This window comes from Rhea pennata, chromosome 1, assembly GCF_028389875.1.
Source record: "Rhea pennata isolate bPtePen1 chromosome 1, bPtePen1.pri, whole genome shotgun sequence".
Lineage (NCBI taxonomy): Eukaryota > Metazoa > Chordata > Aves > Rheiformes > Rheidae > Rhea > Rhea pennata.
The window spans coordinates 46,144,249-46,167,915 of NC_084663.1; the positions used below are offsets into that span (position 1 = coordinate 46,144,249).

Sequence of the window (23,667 nt, forward strand, 5' to 3'; positions counted from 1 at the left end):
GCAGATTTCACTGCTGATAGCATGAGTGAAGTGAGACAGAACCGCAGAAAAATCTTTCCTTATGTCAAACCTACACAAACCTACAAAATCTTGTACAAAAGTTTGGAATAGTACACTGTTTTGTAATGTCACTGTGATTTTTATACCAATATTATACAAGATTCAGTCATTATGATTCCATTCAGTATTATCTAACATTTCACAAAATCACTAGTGTCTTGGTGTCTATTAAAACCATTTGCAAATATCACAGTGCAATAAGTCAATAATACATTGCATTAGGAAACAGACTTCATTAAGTAACTTCAATATCTTCATTATAACCTCAGTAAGCCCAGTGCTTTGTGGAATGTGAGACTGTGAAATGCCATGGGAAAAACTGTAGTCTTTTCCAAAGATTTTCTGTTTACTCCTTTTTGTGCAAGTTGAGCAGTGATATATTATTTGTACAAATTTCTGCCACCATATCATGTGAAAAATGGATTGTATATGATTAAGCTGGAGGAAACGTCTTTAGCTAGCTTGAAATAGTTTGAATAGTAGTCGTTTAACCTGAACAATATACTGATATCTCCTTGTGTTCACATCAGGTTCCATACATTGCCAAGGCATTCAAAGGCAATTGATGGCAGTAGTGTTTTGTCTGTTGTATCATAAAATGTCTAACAGGCTATCCCAGATGAGATGAAATGTCTGGCCAACAGATGTCTCAGAACGTATGAGCTTGGTATTCACATTCATTTTATGTCTTTCATGTGGACTTTGGAGAATTCCAGCCTCTATGCTCCAGAAGGCTGATCTTAAGACACCCTTTCATCAGCAGTCTATCCATGTAGCAAATGATCTACAAGGCAGAGCTCACTTTACCTCTGGTGGACAAAAGCTGATAAGACATTTGCCTGACACAGCACTTACTTTCTCTTCCATGTAACCATTAGTATTTGCATTTTCTTGATGAGAATAAGGCATGCATCAAATGTAAAATAAATGAACCAATGACACTAAACTGAACCTAGGATAATTTTAAGACAATTTTCTACTTAGAATAATAGACAAAGAATAAATTATTGTGTCAATTGTCAAGATACATACCAATGCTGATGTTTATATGACAGAGAAAATAAGTTTCAAAATCAAACTTTCTGCATTTAGTTTAAATCAGTTTAGAAAAGTTCACAATAGTTTAGACAGATACAAGCTTCAAGACTTTTACAAAGTAGAAGATCACCCATCAGGCCTCCTAACTTTTGGCTTGTCATTTTCTAAAATAAAATTCATAGTGTTTGACATATAAGTCTATGTTTACCAAATGAAGCAATTATAGAGAAAGTAGAAGATACTCAGGAAAATGGTACCTGGTAAAGCCCAAAGTGGGCATTGTGCTTGCTGTGAATTTTAACAACCTCTTTCAGTGCTTACCTGAGGCACTCCACATTAGCATACCTGTGATGTAGACAGGCACTCATCTCGCAGACATCACTGTAGTGGCTTTGAGTGTAAATCCATTACAGGGTTTGTCATCTTGCTCAGATCTTTAGTAGGTCATACTCTGGGAGTTATTTCTTCATAACCAGATTAACCAGTGTTTTGAGCCTGCTTGCAGCTTTTTAAAAGGAAATACCTCAAAAAAAAAAAAAAAAAAGAAAAAAAAAAAAAAAAGAAAAAGAAAAAAAAGAAAGAAAAGAAAAGAAAAAAACACTTTTTTTACATTTCAGAGTTAGCTTTTATGAGAATATAAAGTAGAACAGAATATGGTTTAAAACAGAGAAAGATCAAAGTGAGACAAAGCAGAAATAAGGAGTTTTGTAAACTTTGACCTTGCAATATGACCTTTTACTTAACAATTTAGTGACTTCTGAATTTCAGTAAATTTGCTGAGTCCATAGGGGAAGTCGTTCAGTCATTTTTATCAGCTGGAAGCTGGCTGTTTCTCTAGTCTCTTCCCAACATTCTCTGCTGTGCACTAATCCCCCTTGCTGAGGTCTCTCACTCTCTCTGATGAACTTATCCTGCCTCCTTGAAAGCTGTTTCTAAAGAGGGTAAAATCTTCTCTCCAGAGAACTCAAATTTGTATCAATGTGCAGCAGTAAGGACAAAACAAACTATGGCCTTCTTTTTGCTATCTGGTCGTGCCCTTTAAATAATGTGACTATGTAAATTGCAATCAAACTAAAAAGAAATCCATCATAGCTTCCCTAATCAAGAGAGATAATCAGTTGCTCTGAGAGAAAGAGTAGTTCTTCCAAGATTGATTTTTTAGAATTTTTTCATTCTAGTCTCTTTGACAGCTTTTGAAATTTCTGACATTTTGAGTTATTTACACTAGGCCATTCCTGGTTTTTTGCTTGCCTTCCCATAGCAGCTGTGTAGCAGTCGTCCGAGTTCTGTATGTACATAGATACCTTTACATGCAGACTCGTATCACAGTTTCTTGTCTTAGGCAATCTACATGCTTAGAGATCCTTTCAAGTACATGGTTCCCAGTCAGCTGGGTTTGAGATGAGCTGAAGTAGATTTATATATTTTTTCAGGAAAAGGTAACAAATCAGTCTCTGAAATACGTTGAGATGTCTCTGTATATTTATGGCTCAGAACTTTTGCCCCACTCTGATTTGTCCTAGGAGTCTATTCTCTTACTCCTTTTTTTTTTTTTTTTTTTTTTTGATAGAAGCTAGCTCATATTTAGTAACCCTTGAAAATAAACAGCACATTGAGCAACTTTTTTATATATATCTCATCTTCAGCAGTCTTATCACATGTTCACATTGGATATGTGCAATGTGTTTTGATTTTTTTCAGATAATCTTTTCAGATGTAGTTTCTCTCAGCCTGTGAACTTTTGATTGCGGGCTTGTGACAGTGATTGATGTTTTCTTTCTAATGTCAGGAAATAAGTGTAGCCTATGGATTAGAAGGTCTCCATAACATTTCTTGTATCTTGACACTTTGGGGCATGTCTAACTGTTCTAATTGCTTATAAATGTCAGATTAGAATTAAGCTTTTCTGTGTTTTATGCTGCAAATAATATCTTTTTTTAATTAAATTTATTTCTGAAGTTGCAGTGTTGTGGCAAAACAAAAAAATGTATGAGGAAAATTTCCTCCTATCCATCCTCCTCTTTGAAATAGGAAAAGAAAAACCCTATCCTAAGGAACATATTGAAACTTTATGTGTATGGATGTGTACCAACAGTCTCATAATATGATTTTGCTTTTTCAGCTACCAGGTTAATGAATGGCATGTTATTTTTAGGTCTGTGACCTCATTTGAGACATAAAGCATTTTTTTTTTTCTAGCTTCTTCAGCAATTATGTTTATCTAAAATGTTGAAATCTTGTTTTCTAGTTATCAAGTAGATAGATACTGCAGCCTTGGAAGTAGTTTGTTACAGAGTCACTGTGTGATAAAACAGAAACCCAAATGTTGGAGGTTATGGTCATTGTTCACACCTCAGTTCCTTCACAGCTTGTGTAGGATGTGCTCTGGTTGTTTTCTGGCCTTCCACCATAATCTCAGTTCTGTAATGCCAGCTGAAGTGTTTTTAATGTTTCAATAGGAACTATTTGCACAGCTTATCTCTGTCTACCTCTTGGTCAAGTGGCCAGATTCAAATACTTCACAGAGGAAAGCCAACTAATAATGCATGACACTAAAGATACCATTTGGAATCTGCATTTAGCCAAACGATACAGTATTCTTCTAACTTATCTTTAGCTATATCAAAGTTCTGTAATGTCATTAATTAATTATGCTTCTCAGTCTTATTTCTCTAAAGACAAAGTCAAGCATCTAAATTGAATAAACAGGCCAAGCACAGGAACAATGTATAAAAATGAAAAGAAATCTTTGCTCCTGTGCAGTTTTACACTGATTAGTCACATAGGAAAGTCTTGCTAACAGCAAAATGTGTCATTGTAAGTGGAAGTAGTAATAGATCTTTCATTTCTTCTTCTCAGCATCTGGAGTCTTGTGAAAGCTGAGCTAGCAATTCCAAATTTGTTGAATATAACTTCCCTACATTCTTTATTTTTTTTCAAGCTAAAACTGACATTTTAGTGTAAGTATAGCTTTCTTTGTAATCTAGCTAAAGTTCGTTATTTAGCATATGCATCTACACTGATTTCCATTTAAAAAGGTTTTAGTAATGTCTGTTTATAAATTTCAGGAACTCTCCTTACCTGACTTGTCCAATGATTGCTTTCTGGATGATTGACATGAATGTTTTGATATTTCCCCTCCATTTTCTGTCATTTTCTTCTTAGAATTTCAGTATGTCAAAGAAAAGAAACACTGTGTTATGGAGCTGCTATTTTTTCAATTCTATCTGTTGCCATGTTTTTAGCTTTTATAAAACTGAAATACAAAGATACAATGCCATTAATCTCCTTCAACCAATAGTCTACCCTCAGTTCTCAGAATTCCCGTGTAATCTTCATCTGGCATCATCAATGAAGATTACAATCTTCATTGTAATCTGCACTCTTAAGTAAGTTTATCATGTCCAATATATCTTTATATATGAGATGAGGTAATATGGGGCCTGAGTAATCTGTAACAGGACATAACCTTAAGGGCATGTACAACAGTGTTTCTAAAGTTTTAAGAGTGTTGGGTCATGCTCTTATTAAAATTATTAGACTTCTTTGTTCCAAGGATGTGCAGTATCAACTTCTGAGCTCTTTGGGAAGAGGACATTGATGTAGGCAATATTGTAATTGATTTAAATATCAATACTTGTGAAGGAATCAAAGAGGAAAGTGAGATGTCAGCCTCCTCTTTCCTCCACGTGTGGATCCATATATTTTATTGCCTGTAGCTTGAAGTTCTTTCAGTTTAAAACATAGAGGATATTATCCAGCCATGACATAACTTAACCCACTTAGACATACACAAGTCCAAGGGCACAGATGGGTTGCACCCAAGGGTGTTAAAAGAGTTGGCTTATGTCATTTTGAAGTCACTGTCACATTTTGAAAAATTTTGAAAGGTGATGACAGTCAGAGGAAGTTCCTGAAAACTGGAAAAGGGCAGACATCACACCCATCTTCAAGGAGGGCAATAAGGAAGATCCAGGGAGCTTCAGACATCGTGACCTCAAACCCAGGGAAGATTATAGAGCAAATCCTCTTAGAAGCCATTTCTAAATATGTGAAAGATAAGAAAACGACTGTGAGCAGCTAGCATGGGTTTACCAAGGGCAAATCAAACCTGATCAACTTCATTGCTTTCTATGACAAGGTGACTATGCTGTGAACAAGGAGAGGGCAGTGGATGTTGTATACCTTGATTTTAGATAGGCTTTAGACACAGTTTCCCAGTTTTCTTATGAAGAATTGGTGATCTACGGGCTGAATAAGTAGACAGTAAGATGGATGAAAAATTGACTGGACTGCCAGGTTCAAAGAGTTGTGATCAGTGGTGCAAAATCTAGCCAGTGGATAGTAATTAATGGGGTCTCTAAGGGATCAGTACTAAGACCAAAACAGTTAATGTCAGTATTAAAAACCTGGTTGATAGATGAGAGTGCACTCAGCAAGTTTGCAGATGACACCAAACTGGGTGCAGTAGTCAAAATACTGAAGGGCAGAGATGCTCTTCAGAGAAACTTGGATAGGCTGGAGAATGAACCCTCCTGATGTTCAACAAGATGCAAGTGCAAAGTCCAGTATCTGGGATGGAGTAACCCCATTCAGCACTGTACGCTGAGGGCTGACTTGTCTAGGAAGCAGCTCCACAGAAAAGGATCTGGAGTCACAAGTTAAACATGAGTCAGCAGTGTGCCCTTGCAGCAAAGAAAGCCAACAACATCCTGGCCTGCATTGGTAAGAAAATGGCCAGTAGGTTCAAGAAAGCAATGCTTCCCCTTTGTTCAATATTTATAGTATTTCATTTGGAGTAGTGTGTCCAGATTTGGGCTCCTAAGTGCAAGAATTAGATTACTTGAGTGAAGCCAGTGGAGGGCCACTAATATGATCAGGGAACTGGAGAACATGTGGTAGGAGAAGAGGGTGAGAGAGATGGGCCTGTTCAGTTTGGGGAAGAAAAGGCTACAAGGAGACCTGGTTGCTATCTAAAACTACTTGATAAGACAGAGGATATGAAGGTAGTCTTTTCTTGGAGGTGCATAGGACAAAAAAATGGGCACAGGTTTGAAAATGGGAAATTCTAACTGGATATTAGGGAAAAAAATCATCATGAAAGTGGTTAAATACAGGAACAGACTGCCCACAGGGACTGTGGAATCTCTGTCCTTGGAGGTGTTTAAGACTTGACTGGACAAGGCCCAGAGCAACCTGATCTAAATAGACATGTTTTCAGCAGGGGTTTGCATTAATGACCTCTGGAGGTGCCTCCCAACCAAAATTAGGATTCTGTAATTCTAAATGTGAGGAGGAATTGCTTTTATGATTAGTTCATTGTTTTAAAAGGACATTAATAATTAGCATAGTCATGATTCAAAGAAGAGATCAGTTCTTCTCAACAACAAAAGAGAATTGAGAAAGAAAAATCTCTTTCCCTGAAGGGCTCTTCTCTTTCAGAATTAAGCATTTCACATAAACCTAAAGTTTTTTTTTTTTTTTTTTAATCTAGTTTTTATGTAGCTTGTCATTGAATAGACCAAGCTAAGGAATCCTAAATGCTACTGATAAAACCACCTTCTGGTTCTCACCTCATCATTTCATTTCTATGGAAAATAATTTAAAAATTTATTTTGATGTGCAAATGGCAATAGTTATTGATCATTGCACAAATCTGAGTTTCCGACAGGAAAACATTGTGAAGAACCAGCTACTGAGGCTCTTAAATTTCCCAGAAAATAGCAGATTGTGCAGTGCAGATCCTAAAAGATTTAAGGAATCAAGACATCAGATAAGAATCAACAAATTAAAACTTATAGATTCATTTATGTATTTCTTCAAAGAGAAGAGCCATGACTAGAGAAAGAGAAAGTGGACAGTGTAAGTTAAGTTGACAGATAATTACGATAATCTTTAGAATTAAGCATTTTAGTGTAATTAGAGATTTTTATCAGTTTCAAAAACATATGCTTAAAACTTAATTCTTTTCTACTCCTTTTCTACTCTTCAACTTTCAAATACTTTCTCATTTTATCTTCATTTCTGAAATAGACATTTGTAAACAAAAAGGAAGTCATCCTGAAATTAAATCAAATATGATCTCATGTCACATGAACTTTGAAACATTTTAAAAATTGGGTGACTGTAAACTTGTGACTAGTCTATATTTTATTATTGTATTTTTAGTACTCCTTCTTAAAAGATGAAACAATATATTGAGTTATCTTTCTTAGAAAATGTATATTCTTTGAAAATATAATATTTAAGGAGTGAGAAAGTTGCCTGGTTTAGGCTTTTTTAATTCATTACCTTTTGTAGGTGTTTATTGTTTAGCTGTTTGTTTTTACAAAGGTAGAAAGACTTAGCAAAAGGGTTGTAGGGACATACCAGCTGAAGTCCATAGGCAAAGTTGAAGTTTATGTAGTATGGCAGAATCAGAGAGGAGAAGACCTGAAGATTTGGGGCATTTTCATGGGGGAAGCCATCAGCCTTCAGGGGCGTCCTAACGGTGCCAGAAGGTGCCTAAACCATGTCTAAATTTCAAAACTGAGGTTAGTCCTTTACTTATCTATACTTTGTATTCTAAACAAAATGTAGACATTAGCTCCTGACTCTTTGTACGTCCTTTAAACATTATTGGGCTTAAGGAAGAAAACATATGTTTAGAAAAGCAATATATAGGTCATGAATGGCTTTAGAGGACTACAATAAGATCTAGACATACAGAAAGTTAAGTATGTGAATACACTCAAGCTTTTGTGAAAGAAAACCTTTAGAATCACTGTTTTTCTTTATTCTATTCCTTTACTTTTGTATACTTTCAAATTCACTATTTTACAGTTTTAGTCATATATATGTTTAGATAAATCATACATATTTCTGTACATGTATATGTCTTATATGTGTATATATGCACACATATATACGTATTTTGTATGTGTGTATATATACTTATGTGTGTATATATACACATTTGAGTAAAAAGGTAATTGGGCTTATTAAACATTTTGGAAAAAATGACATTTGGAGAAGACATTTAGCAGTAAAATTCTGCTAAATATTTTTCTGAAGAGAATATTGTGACTTTTCAGTAATTGCCCATTTATAAGGTTGTACTGACAACCAACAAATATGCTTGTCCTCTAGCTTTAACTTTCCTGCAAGAATGTACTCTAATAATTAACCAGCTTTCTTATGTCTTTAAAATCTCTTGGGGTCAATTTATTACTGTGATGTTTCTTTGGAATCCAGATAATATTCTTTACATTTTTTTTTTTGGGGGGGGGGGCTTGCAGCATTGTTTGGTTTTGACAGTCAAAAGAATGCATCTATGTCCAGCTTTTCTTCCTAATTCTCTGAACCTATATAATGACAGGGTTGAAAAAGAACCATTGCCAAAGGTTAAAATAACCTTTATTAGGATGCTACCCTATTTATCTGCACAACATAAAATATACGTGAAAGACAAATCCAGGCAAAAATATTTTTCCTAGAGGTTGCAATTCAGAGATCCATTCTGTATATAAAATATATCAATTTAACTGCGTGTTTTTTTTTTTTTTTTTTTTTTTTGAAAGATGAGTCAGATCAATTCATTTGCTCTAGTTTTAAGATGCCAGATCTCTGACTGGGATTGAGTTATACTGGAAATGGAAAAATAATGCAACAAAGGGATGATTTAATCAGGGATGTTCATATTTGATACTACCTCAACTTTGGAATTTTTCTAGAAAGTCTGACTCTGATTTGATATTCAACTTAACTAGTTTTAAGCTAAACTGTGCACATGAACTCAAGTTTGTCAAGAAAACTAGCCCATGCAGTAATATGTTTCCTAAAGCAACTGGGATGAAAGAAATCATTAGATGCACAGAAATATTCAGATCTCTAATTTCGAAAGCAATTTTCAATCACAATCTATCAACACTATATAAATGAACAGAGAAAATGATTTAATCTTTCTATATCGGTTACGAGATCTAAAACTCCATGATTTCCTAACAAGTTTGTCAAAATTTACTTATACTTCTGGAGAAGAAATTTCTAGCAAAGAATACTGCCTTGGCAGAAAAAAAGAGAGGAAAAAAAATGTTTAGTTTAAAAAGTAATAGAACAGGTTTTCCTGGAATAGCATAGCATTTGAACAAAAGACACCACAGAATGAAAGATGTTTGCCAGAAATGAAGGGAGAAAGTTACAGCTTTCTGCTAGACAAAGGAAAATGCAGCATAGTTTTCTCTGATATGCCCTTTTCTACTGTGACTAGCTCCAGGGTTAGCCTTCAGCATGTAATCCTTTCTTCATGATCACCCCAACTCCTCCTCAACCTCCACCCCAAAAAAACAATAATCTTACCTACAGGGTGTCTAATACAAGGAAAAGTAGTTCTTCCTCATTTGGCATGTATTGCATAAAAAGATTTCCAGACTATTGGAAGTAGTGATTCTAACAATTCTGTGGAGTATCGTACTTTGGATTAAAGTACTGTTTATAATTTGTCTTCTTGTTTTGATTTTTTTGTTTTTTTTCTAGACTTTTTGTCTAGGTGTAGACTTTTTGAACTGCATTATTCATATATACATTTCTAGAAAGTAGGAAGCAAAGACATTACCACTGCAAAAAATTTTATTTAAACTTGTATTTTATAGCAAAAACTGATGGAGAGATTCATTCTGAGTGTTTTACTGTATTTATTTATGTATTTTTATTGAAAACTAGTATGAATATAGGGAAGACAAGAGGTTTGTAAAATATAGTTGGAAAAAGGCCAGTCTGTAGTGATGGTGTAAAAGATTGAGAATGACATGAATGGCTGCATGGAGGAAACAGAAGTCCAAAGAAATAAGTTAAAAATAACCAGACTAGAGAGGAATCTTTTTGAAAAGCAAAGAATTCCACTCATTATTTCTGCGAAACTATAAAGTGGAAAGAGTTTTAAAAATAAAGTTATACTTTCTTTTTTTCCCCTTCCATTCTTCATAGCCTGTTGTCATTCCCAGAGGCCAGCTGTGACTCTGAGTTCAGAAGGAGTTTCAGACATTCATTTTCTTTTACTTGTTTATATTCTGTTGAGAATTTTTCCCGTTTTATCTTAAAACAACATGTAAATAAAAGTGCCACGTGAATAGCAAGAGAACAGATATTCTAGCTAAATGTTTGCTGTGCTGTAAACAGCAAATGAGTTGAGGGAATGAAAGAAGAAAAGAAAGATGTAAAGACTTAGTCCTCATTAATTTTAAAAATGGAGTTCCACAAATCTATCAAATTTTAAAAATTAATTTTCCCAATATATTAAATCAATATTTAATTTAAGTATGATAATCAGGGACTCTCAAGATATTCTCAGTATCAAGTATATTCTAGTCTTCACAGAAATTTAACTCAGAATTCAGTAGGTATATTTTAAAAACAGGAAACATTTCAAATTATATATTTTTAATAACCAGAACAGAGGCCAATTAGATTGAGAAGCAAAAAATACAAGATGGAATTGTGGGGCACGTTTTAATTTGGCTACCGGAGCACAAATGAAACCAGGAATCGCCAAAACTAGAAGCACTGTTTACAGTTTGAGCTGAAGTTGCACTAGCCACGGTATAGTGACTTAAGTCTTCTGTGGCGCAGGGGAGGACTTTCAACATATGTTCATCAGCAGACAGCAACTTCCCCTTCTGAGAATGTGTTCACCTTTTGATTCTGAGGTCCACCATGGTTTCAGTGCTGGAGTAGGTCCAGCTCCTGTGACACCCAATGTATCGATTGTAGTGAGGCCTTTCTGAATTAATCTATGCTGCTTCAGAGTTATGCACTCCGAGACATGTTTATGATTTGCCTTCTGTCTGGATGGGCATAGAGGTGATCTTGCAAAATACACACTCACTGGATGGTTATGTTTGTCATAAGAAGTTAGATTACTATTTTAAGTTGAGGATTTTTGCCTAGATGTTTGTGGAAACTCTTTAAACCACTGATTTCCGGAGTCTGAAAGAATATAGCAAGGGATGGATTGCCCTCTGCATGTCCAGCTTCTTTCACCCTTCTCGTAAGCGTCTGCTGAGGAACTCTTTTGGAAACAGGGTACTGATGTAGACAGACATTTGGTCTGACCTGGTACAGAGTTGTTTTGTTTGAAATGCTGGCCTTTTCGGTAAGCCTGTATTGTTAATGCTGCCCTCTTGCACCCCCTACTTTTCTTGTAACCACAGCATAATTTGGGGTGTTGCTTTGTTTTTTATTATACTCTTGTGAGACTCCTTGAGCTAAGACAAAAGGCCTATATATCATGTTATTCACAGTTCCGAAGGTTACATGTAGAAATGCTTTAAAACTGGGTGCAAGTTTTCATACTGTGTCCTGTTAAACTATTTTTTGTTCTTGATTTAGACATGACTCAGAGCAGCCCAATTTGCATATATAATCGTTATAAAAGGATATATGACTCCAAAGTGTAATCCAGATCATCAAAAAGATCATAGATTAGACTGTATGAATAACTTTTGCACTAAAACTCTGGATGTCAGTAGTGCTTTCAGGCCCTGTTAAAGCTAATAGAACTGTTCTCCTTGACTTTGGTGACTGTAGGATTAGATTCTTTTTCCTGGACAACAGAAGTTTAATGTGTTGTATGTTATAAAATCATTACATTTTGTGAAGGAAGGGCTAGAATAAATATTTGAAGTAGAAGGAGTGGCAAAATGTAAAAAGTTACGTACAATATGCCATGAAAAATTTTCCCTACTCCTTTAAAGTTCATTCATGAGCTACAAAGTCATACAAGAGAAGAAAAATTGTAGGATGAGACTCACAGAAGGTAAAGAATATATGGTGAATCATGATAAGTTCTTGGTCCTTATGGATAAATAGAAATAGCTAAATAATACTATAAATTATTATAAAATTTAGAAAATAAATATATTCATAGTTTATTTTTGTTATAAGAATGATATCAGAGATAATTTTATTGTATTTAATGGAAATAAAGTTTTGGTGTATTTGCTGGTCTGTATTCTTACTAGTTTTGGAAATTGTCTTGTGTGCCCTAAGGAGGAGCTAAATAAAACCTGACATAACATCCAGAAAAACAAAACTAAACTAAACAAAATAAAAATACCTTGGAAACTGGCCAATTATTAAAAACATTTTTAAATATGATGTTAAAGTGAATTCATTTCTTTAAAGTTTTAAGAAAAAAAATAGATAGTCATATGGTTGTTTTGTATGCTTATAAAAACTGAAATTTTTAAAAATAATCAGTACAGTTTTTCTTTGTTTTCAAACTGGAGATAAAGTATGGACTATTCAGAAGGGTAAAAGACTTACTTTGAATGAACCAACATATTAATTCAACTGAATGTGATTTACACATATGTGTAAAGTTATTTTATAAACCTCAGTATTTGTGAAATGAATTCCTTAATTTGACTTTAGAAATAAACATATATTCAGTATGACTGCTTCCTGTCCTGTGGAATAAAAGGAGTTCGTAACTGTTTACATAGACCATACAATCAAGCATTATCATTTTATTTGCTTTGTAATTCATCTCAGATTTTATTTGTTTCTGTTAGTGGATAATCTCAGTAGAAATAGGCCTAATTTTTAACCTTAGTTATTGGCAAAACCTGTTTCTTTGTAAACTTTTCATTAGTTCTATTTCAGGACTGTGTTTATGGGAAAGATATGGACAAAAGTTTCTTGAACTTAGTACTGTCAAAATCTCTAGGGGTAAACAGTGGAAGAGCATACATTTGGAAATCAATTATGTGTTTATTTTTCTTGGCTAAAGCGACAGTGTGGTATATTTTTATAATATGCTATACATTTCTAAGCATGCCAAATGTGTTTTATAATCTTAACAATAAATCATTTGGGGAAGGTTTTTTTGTTTTTCGTTTTCTTTTTGATCTTGCATGTATATCACTGATTCATCATTTTATATTTTCACTGATTTTTCTTTTCACCATTCAAACCACTGCAAGAAATTCCATAGGCTATGAAAGAAATAAGAATACTTCGGAGATTATCCAATAAATAAATGGCTAGTACTGGACTAAGAATAACTTGTGAGAAAACTTTCAACTTGAATATTTAAAACAAAGAACCTTAATTGAAATGCAAGATTCAGCCTGTATAATGCTTCACTGATTCTCATTCTTCGATATTAACTACAACTTTGAAATATTAGCTTTTGTGTTTCATGATTACACTGATTTCTGTAGCAAACTAATTTGTCATAGAGGTAAAAAACTCAAACAGCTAGGAAGCAAGCTTGGCCTGAAATCTGACAATCAAGCCTGGATCCTGTTCACTATTAATGTAAGACATGTAAATACTCACATAATTCATGGACTCATTGTACCACACAAACGAAGTTTCCTGAGATAAAAATTTAATTAAACTGTAAATGAATTAAATGAATTAAACTCTACAGAAAGGGAGACTCTACCTCATGCCCAGCTGTACTGATTCTTTTACAAATAAGGAAGCAGAAAAATAATTAAGAAGTTTGCTGTTTTATATAAATGTGAAAAAAACAAAAAAAAAATGTAAATATGATATGCATAGTGAAATTGAAGTGCAAATTCAAGGTGGATAAGGAGAACTGATGTCTAATTTCACTGGTGGTTTTTACTCAAACTTTCTGAATTGTTTGCAGTCATGCACTTTGAGCATTCTGCTTATAGAGCCCAGGCAACTGCAAAATTTGAATATGTGATGGTTTTATCTCTTTGAGATATGAACTTGTCAGTTTTTCCATATCTGAATTATGCCTATCTCACATTTTTAATTGATAGCCTTGAGGATTTGAGTTGTTATAATATACATGTGTAATAGTAGTTTTGGGGGAAGGGGTTATTTGGTTGTTATTTAACCATGGCAAAATGTCTATTTATTTATAAAAGTTGTTTGAATAAATTATTTAATGATTTTTAGTGTGGGAATGAATTACTGAGGGATAGGCTAGTAGGCAGTAGACAAGTGTAACAGTTAAAGAATATGATACATTTTATTTGTTGCATACCTCTGCAGTTTATTTATATAGATTTTTTTTAAATGTATGTAACCATCTGAAAGGGGAGAGGAGATAAAAGGGATGGCTCTGTATATTTTAATTTTGAGATGAAATAACAAAAGCAGAAAGATCAGTAAAAGAGACATCAGCTATTAAGGAGAAGGGCATAGAATTTATCTGGACTTTAATAAAGGAAGGAAAATCAAAACATTTTGTAATCCAAGAACAAGGCATTTCAGAAACAAGGACTCAAGATGTAAGAATACATCTTTTTTAAGACTTGGAAATAAACTCAAATTATATTGAAAAATTATCCAATAAAGCTAGGTCAGAATAGGAGAAGAATACTGATTCATATTACCTCATAAAAAGAAGAGCAGTTTTAGAGTCACAAAATTATGTGACCAGTACCTGAAGTAACTTTTTAAAAATAACTAGAATACAGTCCTTTTGTTTGTCACAATTTTGAAGGCCTGGAAGGTCTTTCTTGTTTATCAGCCTAATTTTGTGCGAAGTCCTGTTTATGCAAGCTACTCAATAAAGGACTTCTGTAATTCTATCTTGAGGTATCCAAAGCTGGGTTAACTATCTCAGATTCTCTGAGTTAGAAATTAGCGCAATCTGAAATATTATATGAATGAGGAGAAGGTGATCTCCTTTTATATATTAGTCATTTTCAAAAGAATGAACCCCTTTACTGCTGAAATAAGAACAGCCTGAATGAAGCCTTTGCAAGTGAGGCCAAATTCTTTAGAAGTGGTTACTTACTGTATGAGAGTCATGTATTTCTCTCACTTTCCTGAAATATTGAAATAAAATATGGTGGAAAAGCTCAAGAAAGTGTAAGAAAACTAATTTATGTGCAGGTTGAGTTTGAAATATAATCTAAATTTTGTTTTTAGGAAAACTCGAATTCTGGAAAACTTGAATTCTGCCTTAAAGTGCCAGAGACACCATTTAGTACTTAATTCTGCCATCCCTTTTCATTTCAAGTTATCATTTTAGTTTGTAAATAATTCTGTTTATGTAAAAAATAAATTTGATTAATTAGAGGAATAAGTACATTTAGGTTTTTTTAACTTTATATGTCAATGAAGACCATTCATTGGTTAAGTCTGATTTAACAAAAGCAAGTTTGACAGAATCAGGCACCTAAATCTGCATTGAAAATACAGACTTCTTAAAAAAACAACAAACAAGGCTGTTCATGTTCCTGTAGCCTTACAGAACCTTAGGACTGTATTCTTCCAGAGTCTGATGGTCTTTGTTAATGACTTGGGTTTACTGACAATATTAGAATAAAATTGCAAGAATTTGAGAAATGAGTGATGCATCTCATTTTAAAATGTGTTGATTTGAACAGTTTTAAATAAAACAATACATCACCTCATCTCAAAAGGTGTTTTGAATGTGATTGCTCTGCAGGTGGCACTTCTGACATATGACTTGAAAACAGTTGATGCAGTATGTAAGACAGTTTAAAAGCGACTTTGTAAAAGTTATCAAAACTAAACTGATTTTATCAGTTGACTTTACTCATTCTTACAGGCTGCTTTAGAGAAGGACTGGCTAACTCTAGATACCACCAGTTTCCCTTCAAAAACACTCCTGCTCTCAAATCAGCTGGACTGGCCAAAGGTAACATGTTATAGAAACTTCTTACTCTTTAGTCTCTGTTTATTCCTTAATGATATGCTGTTCTAGGGTGATTAATACTACAATCTATTGACTTGAAAAACACAATTACTTTTAGAAGTCTTGGACTTCCTTCTCATCCCCAGATGCAATTTTTCTTTTAGATTTTCTTTCATTTGCTTAAATTTTTCTTTATTTTGGATTTCTTTCAACACTTTCCTTCACAGTAGCAAAAAAAAAAGATGATGTACTTCATCTGTACAGTTGGCAATGGATTAAAAATTGCTAGTTGATACATTGCTTTAAAAATACTATAATCTACATAGTATGACAACAGCTGAATATTTTCAGAACAACTAAAGGTCATTGAACTGTAATGTCTGCTAGTTATTTGATAAACTTTGAAGTTTTTGCTTTTTGTTTTAGTAATTTTTTTCTCCTTGTTACAAACGTGCTATTACAAACTTTTTATTTCCTACAATTAAAAGAAAGGATGCTTATAACTATATAGTCCATTGGGACTTCATAGATATAAATAAGGCCACCTTTTTGCCCTGTTTAGTTAAAGATAAGGTCTGTAATGTGCATAGCACTATTAAGAATCTCTTCTGTCATGAGAATAGACTCTGCAAGCCCTCTGTTTTACCTGCACATTTTAACTCCTGGACATATGTATAGTCCCAATGATGCTCAAACAGTTAACCATGTGCATAATTTCAGGATTTTGAGTAGTTATTTGCAAGGTTTGTGGAAAACTTGGAGGAATAATCAATTGTATTTTTTTCTTTCTCTTATTTAGAAGTATTCTAGGCCTTCAAATTCTAGTGAACATTCAATTAGTTTGCCATTAGCACCACATGAAGCTTGGCAATGTGATGACAGACCACATTCATGCTCACCAGAAAATGTGCACTTTCATAGCAGGTAAGTAAAAAAAATTATATGTATATATATATGTATGTGTGTGTGTATGAAATTAAATTTAGTTCATTTGACTATAACAAAAAATAAAAGGAGGAGGAACTGAGATGTTTTCTGATGTTTTTATAACTATTGGTTGTTATGCTATTACTGGAGTTCAAATATATTCACTTGTTGAAACTAAAGTGCTGAATTCAATGAATTGGGTTTTTTTTAGTAACTGCCAGAATTAAGAATATAAGAAAATATACATATATATTATGTATGTGTGTATGAGCCTATACATCACAAAACTTATACTTTTGCACATATATCATAACATGTAGATGTTGAAATAGAGATTTCTAAGACTAGATAAGAATTAAAAGGGATTTCTTACACAGCTGCATTCCTTTTGAGAGAAAGGACTGAAATATGCTTCAAGTAATTGAAATGTAAACATTTCAAATTGATGGCAGACTTTTATTACTCTCCAAGATAAAGCCTTCCTGGAGTATTAAAATAGACTTTTTTGTATTATTTCCAAGCTTCAAAAGGCACAAACAACTTGCAAAGTAACAAAGGCTGCAAAGCAGTCAACCCGGGTCCTTCTTTATTTACCTACCTTTCAGTACCTCTGGTACATACTTTGTTTTCAGATCAGAGAAGGGAACAATGGCACAGCTCTCTGACTTGAAAGAAAAAAAGAAATTTTCATTCTGGTCAGAAAAAGAAGAAAAAATTTCTGAAGAATGGTATGTTAAGCTTATCTATTTTTCTTGTATAGTGACTTCCAGGAATAGGTACAATATCATTGTCTGTTGTAGCTTGTTTGTTAAAATTCCACTTTACTTAAAAAAAACCTTTGAAGTATCTTTGTTTTCTACCAGGGTAAAAATTATCGTGATTACTTTTACAACTGTCTGAGACATCAGCTCAATAATTTGCAGTATAGAAATTTTAAGATACACATTGCCAGTATTGGTAGAATCAGAATGTTTAATACCTTACATAAGAAATTCTATACAGTTATATTCTTTTTTGAAAAGTGCATAAATACAGAGATATGCAGTTGATGTAACATAATATAGATCAAGTGTATAGTAAACTCTCTCTTTCCTTAGGGGTTTTAAAGATATTTCTACTGCACAGCTAATGCTGAAGAGGGCCCATAAAATGAAACCCAAAAAATTTAGTAATAAAAATTTAGGTAAGTGAACAGATAAAAATGATTATATCACATGCAATAGTTCTATTCCTACATCTCAAAATATAGCGTCTCCTTTTCTGAAGTTTGCTTGTATAACGTTAATTAAACATTAATATGGATAAAGGAGGAGTGTAATTCAATAAAAACAATTCACTGCTTAAATCTCCATAAGAAGATAGATTTGTTTCAGTGATGATATATTCAGATATTTTAAAATGTTCTGGTGGATACTGAAAGGAATATTTGACAGACATAGTAAGTGGGAATGTTATTCCTTTTTATTCATATATCTCCACTTGTATACATGTAATTTATATTTCTGCATTTTGTACTTCTTAAATTCTTTTGCTGGGGGAATATCAAGTTAAAATGATTGACTTACTCAGGTTGTTTTTGTTTCCATTTCCTACAATTAAAAATTTGCTCATAAAAAAAATGCATTATGCAACTCCTATCTACAAATCAAATTTGATTAATTGTGCAAGAGCTCTTTCTGAAAATGTCATGTGATACATGATATGAACCATACTTTTTGTATGTAATATTCATTGAGAAAATAAATTATACTTAAGTAGCTTCCCTGTAGCTGTCTTTTGCTTCTTTTCAGACCCTTCTTATGTCATTAACCTTTCCTAGAATCCTCAGCTCTTGATACAATATGCTTATGCAAATGTCAATGTAATGTGTTAATAAACATGTTAGTGTAATCATGTTCATGTAAGAAATGTTTAAGAATGTTAAATACTGGTTGAATTGGATCTAAATGTAAAGTAATAATCATGATGAGTGGTCTTTGGAAAATGCACCGGTATTCATGTTTAATTTTTTAAATGTTGATTTATTCGTTATGATTTTATCACAACTACAGTTAATTTTCTTCTTTTATACAACTTGGTAAACCTCTTCTGAATTAAGAAGCACTGAAAATATTCAAATATATTTTGCTCTTGGAAAGGGAAAATGATTCAGCCTGCAGATAAAGTTAAGTGGGCTTTTGGTATATTTTTTATATATTTTTATATGTATATATTTTTTTTAACAAGCCAGGCATTTTCTTTTCTTTTTTTTTTTTTTTTTTTTTTTTTTTTTTTTTTTTTACAAAAAATGGAAGAAGAATGGACAGAAGGCTGAAGTATTTGTATTTAATTGTATTTAAACCTTGGTAGTCTCCCACCATGTTCTATCACCCTGCCTAAAAAATAATTGTAAATATCTGGTGTGCAGCTGGATTTTTGCCATGTGTTCCACTTGGTGGCCTGTGTATCATTTCTAATGAATAAAGCTTAATAGGTTATATCATCTTTTTTCCATATGCTGTTTGGTCTATGTTAGTAGTAATTAATCCAGTCATAAATGTTTGATTGTTTGAGCATATCAGATTTACTATCCTATTTTTGTTCTAGTTCTAGTGGACTTTTTGGATGTATTTACATTCATTTTATTCAGATTATTCAATAGGGTAGGTGTGTGTTGGGCTTTTTTAATGTATCATTTGGAAAATTCTCAAAATATCTTACTGGTGTAGAAGAAATTAACAAAACTTTTGCACAATGTTTTTATAGGTTCAAATTTTCTCTTTCTGACTCTACTCATTTTTTGTCTTTCTAAAGAAAAAAATCTATATATATAATTTTCCTGTGTAGAGTTCTCTGACAGTCATTAAAATCACTTTCTTGTTTCCAAAACCAAGAAACATGATTGAAAATGTTGCACACGCAAGTGGTTTTCCATACAAAGATTATCAAGGCAACTATTCTTCCTTGTATAGTACATTGGCAAAGCCTATCCTTCTTTGGTCAGTAAGGACCAAATAGAACATTATCAATTAAAATAAGTAAGTATTTTAATCTTGAACTGATGCTGAAGCTCAACTGTTACATGGTGCTCTAAAAATGATCCTGATGGAATATTCCACGTATGAGAAGAACTTCCACATAATTATAATTGTGTTTTACACAAACTACCTCCTCTCAAGTGATGAGAGCAAGTCAGGGTCTTGCTGAGGGTCTGGTGGAACAGAGGGACTTTAAAGCATTTAAATTAGAGTAGATATACTGTATCCTGGGGCTAGCCAGCCCCAGATCAGGAAACTGTAACCAGATCCACCAGGCCTTGGATCTCTGTGTGGTACAGCTTATGTTAGAATACTTTCAGAAATTCCACTCTTACTGGAGAGACAGAGACAGACAGATTTGGTTCACAGTCTTAGACCATAGCTATGAGTTTAACCTTTTACTGAAGCAGGAATTCAGTAAAAAATGATTTTTTTTTAATACTGAGAGGCAGCGTAAAATTCATCTGAATAAGTAGATATCAAGATATCAACAGCATCCTTTTCGCTTATATTTTAATGTTTCCCTAGAAACTAGCATTATATCAATTCCATCTCCTCTGAGATGAGCTTCTTCCATCCGGTACTTACTGAAACTTCATACTCAATCTTCTAGGTTTTCTTTTTATTGCTATTATTAGTGCTTTCTCTCTTTAATTTCCAGTTCTTCAGTGTTATAGTTGCAACTGTTTCCTTCTTAGCTCTCTGAAAATTGTTGAATGTATGCTAACAGCACTGAAATAATCCTAAACTGGTGTAGTTGTAGGTTGCATATAGTCTGCCAGAATGTGCTGTTTCCAAATGTCAACAGATTCTTTGGCCTAAAGCCTAAAATTCACAAATACAAAGTGTAAAATCAGCCTCCACTCAGAGAGTTTTACAGATCCTCTTTAATATGTTAGATGTTTGCTGAATTGAATCTTGGACTGGACAGATATGAACAACTTGGATTCCTAACATCCTCAGGTGTAGGAATTTATTCCTTTTCATTTCCTATCTGAATCATTCATCTTTCCTTAGTACAACAGTAATGGATACAATCGGTTAACTACAGAAGTCTACATCTGAACTTTGTCATCTGCTTTCCCGTATAGAAAGAAATATGCATCTTAAATGCTGCTAATTTTCTCCTAAAATAGAATTCAGAAACAGGCTACATGAATCTCACTGTGAAAGCGTTTATGGTTCTCCATTGTCTATACAGAGAACCTAGAGTGACTGGCTGAAGTATAGTCTAAACTTTTAGAAATGTAAAAGTGACTGAGAAGGATCTTACCTCATATATCTGGCCATGTATCTTTTCAATAGTGAAAAAAATGTGGAAAATACTAGCAAGTGCACTGAATCGTGTGGTTTGTGTTACAAGGAAGAGCTTAAAGTATCCTAATATTAGAATGGGGAGTGATTCAGGCAAGGCTTATATTGCAGTAAGTCAGTCCCACCAGCTAATAGCTTAAGGCCTGTTATGCACTAATCCATTACGGTTATGTATGCTTGTTTATGTAGTTAAATAAAGTTGTGGCCTATGTTTTAACCATACCAAATGTATGCTGTGTCTACTTCAACTATTTTTACTCCACAGTAAGATAATGTGAAAAGTGTGGGCAAGAGATCAGAAATTTTACAGCCAAGTTAAACTGGCATAATGTCAAAAATATTCCTGTTTATTATAGATGCATAAAATTCTATACAAATTCTAATTAAAACTCTAAACACAGCAGATATTAATGCAGCTCATTGCACTTAAAACTTAAGGGTTTTAAGCACAGCAGATATTAATGCAGCTCATTGCACTTAAAACTTAAGGGTCTCTGATTCATAACATTGCTGGCTTCCTAGAAATATCACAAGAGTACAGAATTTCTTGCTTAACTTTGAATTTCATTGTTTTTTTGGATTTGAAATTAGCCTCTGAAAGTTATTTTAAGATGGCTGGAGGTCTTGTCTTGTTTTCAACTTGCCTTGCCTATCCTGTTCTATTATTTCTTGCTTAACCATTCCCTCTCCAAAGGAAAAGTTTTTTGTCAATGACTGACAACGTTAGAGGATAATTCTTGCTGCCACACAGCTAAAAAAACAAACAAAAACAAAAACATGAAAAGCACCTGGAGTGAGACTTGATTCCTAGAATCAGAGCACACTGATGAAGATACTTTCATAGACATGATCGAATTTTTTTTTCTAGTTTTAGAATTTAAGATAACAATGCAATACTAGCACACACACACACACACACAAAAAACCACTCCAAAACAGATGATCTGACTGTACAGCTTAAATTTGTTGAATTAACAACAGTCAAAATGAAAATCTGGAGGACATTGTTACTCATTATTACCCATTAATTAAGTGACGATTGATCTAAATTTTCATGGCAGCAGAGAGAATGATGCTTTTGGAGATGTGTTTTTCAGTATCATCTAGGAGCTCCAAACACGGATGAAAACCCATTGCGCTAATTGCCCTCTAATTTGGAACAAAGTGTGGTCTTTCTTCCCGATTAATTAACAAACTGAATAATCTTATACATATTCATCTGTCACTGTGCTGCTTTGATTTACCAGCTCTTCAAGTTTGGCACAGATACATCTTTTTCCAATTACAGTTATTACACAACAATAAATGACAAACTTCTAATTTTTTCTATTTCACATATTATCAAGAAATTGTTTAACAAATGTAGTGCCAGATCAGGCAGTAACTACTCCATATTGTTTCTATAACATTTGGATAATGTTTGTCCAACTTATCTTCTATATTTGGAATCTGCCAAGCAATGTGCATTAAATTACCTTCCTAGTTTCTAGATTGCCAGCACAGCTCATCATCTAATAAACTGCATTTAAACGAGTGTGCCAGAATCCAGGAAGAGATTTGTATGATTTTGAACTATTGGACTCTTTCACAGTTCTCTGTGTGAAATCTAAAACATTTGATTGCTTGTCATCAAAGCACATATGCGGTTCGTTTCCCCATCCCAGTCAAAGACTGAAAAGCACTAGTATTATAAAGTAATCTGTGTAATATTGCCTACGTTTGGGACTAGATAAAGACTCGTTTTTAATAACAAAAGAGCTGTAGGCAATGGTTGAGGTGATCCAGGTAGGTACAAATTCAAGTAGTCTGGCACTGTGTTAAATCCCCATAGATTATTTAAGTTATTTTGCAAAGACTCAAAAGTAAATCTTCTGAAAGAAATCTCTTAGAAGAACAATTTCCATCATTTCCCTCTCTTCCCAGTTCATGGACCTTCTTTAATACCAATATCCTTGTGCATAAATAAATGTTTGAAAAATGTTGGTGGTACTAATAATTTCACGTGACTTCACACAAATATTCTTGGTATAGTTTAACTTTGGACTGTTCAGAGTTTTCATAAAATTGAATATGAAGTTGGATTAAGGAGAGATGGAATTTTTAAAGCATTTTGGAACCGTTTTTGTAGACCACCTTAGGAAAACAGTATGCTATTGCAAGAATTGTTTTAAGAAAGTCAAAAATACAGCTTGGAAATCACATTTTGTCTTTTGAGATTTTAATCATTTTTTACACATTGTCTTTGGTTTTCTGTTCTTTTGAAGAGATACTGAAGATACTTTGATGTTACTGTAACTAGTTTTTTTACTTAGGAGTCTTTTATCAACACTGGTTAGTGTTGGAAAAATTGTAATTACAGAAAATTTTATTTTCTACATTTCTATCTGTGTATGTTGCTCATGTGGTCATGTATTTAATCTTACTAGTATAGAAAATATAATTAAAAATTATACTTCAATTAAATTATTTGTAATAACTTCTGTCATTTAAAATTTGCAGAGAAAAGAACTTCTGATATAAAAGTATTTTTTATTTCAAGATATTTTATCACAGATCATCAGGTTACTGCCCCAAACTTCTACTGCTCTGACAAACACTATGTTACTAAAAATGTATTTTGAGTAGAGAGTCAGGGTAAAATAGATTTACTTTGTCCATCTATCCAAGGGAATGCTAAAACAT

At 33.3% G+C, this 23,667-nt stretch overlaps 1 protein-coding gene across 1 annotated transcript in view; it reads left to right on the forward strand.

Moving 5' to 3' along the window:
• The window catches only part of LRRIQ1 (leucine rich repeats and IQ motif containing 1), a 118,725-nt gene that overhangs the window by 47,393 nt on the left and 47,665 nt on the right, over positions 1–23,667 (forward strand). The window contains exons 18-21 of the mRNA XM_062568124.1: positions 15,641–15,730; positions 16,530–16,651; positions 17,287–17,382; positions 17,752–17,837. Coding sequence (XP_062424108.1) covers positions 15,641–15,730; positions 16,530–16,651; positions 17,287–17,382; positions 17,752–17,837 — 394 coding nt within the window. The remainder of the gene's footprint in view (positions 1–15,640; positions 15,731–16,529; positions 16,652–17,286; positions 17,383–17,751; positions 17,838–23,667) is intronic.